At 35.2% G+C, this 2,536-nt stretch overlaps 1 protein-coding gene across 1 annotated transcript in view; it reads right to left on the reverse strand.

Moving 5' to 3' along the window:
• Positions 1-1,554: 1,554 nt before the first annotated feature.
• LOC106469175 overlaps positions 1,555-2,536 on the reverse strand; it is a gene marked incomplete at its 3' end in the record, with an annotated part of 47,092 nt that continues 46,110 nt past the window's right edge. Inside the window, exon 3 of the mRNA XM_022397611.1 lies at positions 1,555-1,953. Within this exon, the coding sequence (XP_022253319.1) occupies positions 1,555-1,953 (399 nt within the window). The remainder of the gene's footprint in view (positions 1,954-2,536) is intronic.

Genomic DNA, 2,536 nt, shown 5'->3' on the forward strand with positions numbered 1-2,536 from the left:
TGTGAAAAATGTTCCATCTGGGCTTACGAATATCTATGCTTGTTTGTTTTTTTGAAGTTAAGCACAATGCTACATGATGGACTATCAGTGCTCTGCCCACCACGGGTATCGAAACCCGGTTTCAAGAAGGTTTGTAAGTCTGCAGACATGCCGCTGTGCCATAATAAAGGCAGACTACATATTGTTGTAGGCCATAATTTGTTTGAATTTAGACACTGTACCGTTTTTACGTTACATGGAATTTCTTTACGTCACGAGAGGGGCGCGTGGTTTAATGACTAGAAGGTTTAGGAAACGTTTTGAACGATACAAAACACGAGTTAGGCAACATTAGAAAATTGTTTCTTGTTTTTCAGATATTCATTCATGTAAATCACTCAAGGTAGTTGTCTTATTTTAAACTGATAGACTAGATGGAAAGCAGCTAGTGAAGAAAACTGACCACCGGATCTTTGGCTACTCTTGTCTGACCTAATAGTGGGATATAACTGTCACTTTTATAACGGACCAATGAATCCTCACATCTATAGTGAGGCACGGAAGCCAGCAAAGACTGTTAATTTTTTTATTGTGAGTCTGGTACGATGGTTGATTGATTTCTGAGTTAGCAAGTTTGTCAGTCGGTTTGTCTGTTATTTCAATTTCATGAATATTGAACTTGTTTTTCGACGAAGATATAGCGATACAAGAAGTACTGTAGATACGTGAAAACAACAAGTGACTGTTTGGTGTTATTTGTGAAGTTAGGCCTATTGTTAGTTCGTGACAATGTGTAAATGTAGAACTTTTAACCGATGAAATAAAACTGTTTTGTCCTCTTTTTTTTTCTTTTACCGAATAATTCAAAAGCACTCGCCACTCGCTCAACCATATTGACTTGTAACCATTAAATTTAAACAATAAACGAAAATGTTCTTTATTTAAAAAAATGGGGAAAATTGTGTTGATTGTTTCGGATGTTTAAATAATGCAGGAGTGCGCGTTCGTCTGTTATCTAATTATAATAATCTTAAAATCCCGTGTACTGCTTTATGCACTTTAGCATCTCAAGTTTATATGTATGTATGTGGTGGAAAACAGTAACAGTGTAATTAAACTGTGTTTTAAAAGATATCAAAGGGCATTAGGCCTAAAGTTAATTAAACCTAAAATCAATGATAACAAAAACCCGATCACCACATACTTTTCTCAATCAAAGTAAATTTTTATTAAATACTTGTCAAATTTTGGGAAAAAGGAAGAATAAAGAAAACCGTTGGAATATGAAACAGTTGTCCCCCAGTTGTCAATCAAACTATCATGGGTGTGATTACATCCTTGTCCCCCATTCGTATTGACTAATGAGTGTCACGCGAAAGTCTGACATTAGTTTATTGTGTCTGTATCTATTTTCCAATGTCTTAAACAGCATCTAAATTTGTGATCTAAGTTGGCTCTCTTACATCACATTTAATTATTTTAATCATTACAAGCGAATATAAAAAAAAGGAAATAACACTTACTAAATGTAAAAGACACATACACACTATCTATGAAAAGCAATAAAAAACTTACAGTTGAAAGCCTGTCCTTGATCAACCGAGTCTTTCTTTTTGGATTTCTTTAAGGGCATAATGGATGGTGAAAGTACTCTTAATAAGCTCAAATCTTCTTCAATATCTGACGCCAAAGAATTTAATCTCCTAATGTATATCTCGTTTTGTTCCTTCGCAGAATGTCTTTCGTTGTTTACTCCTTCATTAGATTTGCTGGTCAACAGGCCAGTATCAGTATAACCGTTGTCGGATCTTTCAGCAGCTATTCGATCTTCCTGAAAAAATTGTGCTTTAGCTGAGGAAGAAGATGTAAAGTCTGCGGAAGATGAAGTTTCGAATGATGGTGACGGAATGGTGCGATTGTCCGTCGTTTGAAATATCTCTGTTTTGGACTCGTATCTCAGCGTTTGTACTTCTCCTGAAATAAAAAATAAATAAAATACAGTAGTAAATAAAAACGAAAACTTTACATGCATGTACGCAAGTGGGGTTCAGTTGAACCCCCCCCCCCCCATCTTTGTGATGTAAAAAATATGCTTATATAGTTATAGCACAGCTGCTTATGGCATCTAACGTTTTCTACATAGTCTACTGTACACTTTCTTCATTATCATTTTGTTGGCTTGAAATAGTCGCATGCCCCAAACCCCCGTAGTATTAGCATGCTTTGCCTGATGATTGGGGCTTCGAACAATATGTGTTGGGTTTTGATCTCACAAATCGGAACCCCCCCCCCCCTTTCAAACATTCTGCTTACGGGCCTGCTTTAAGTTGCTGGTTGTCCTTTTAAGACCACAAAAGAACTACAATTTTTTTTATATTGAGCATATAAAACATGAATACGAATTCAATTTATTCTCGAAAACACGTTATCTTGGAAATGAAAATAAAAATTATCAATTGCCAGATGAAAATCCTTGTAATAATAAAAAAACACTTTTATGTAATATACTTACGTACATCAGTCGGAACTCTGTAGTTTGTATTATATATATATATAA

Source organism: Limulus polyphemus, unplaced genomic scaffold (assembly GCF_000517525.1).
Source record: "Limulus polyphemus unplaced genomic scaffold, Limulus_polyphemus-2.1.2 Scaffold3338, whole genome shotgun sequence".
Lineage (NCBI taxonomy): Eukaryota > Metazoa > Arthropoda > Merostomata > Xiphosura > Limulidae > Limulus > Limulus polyphemus.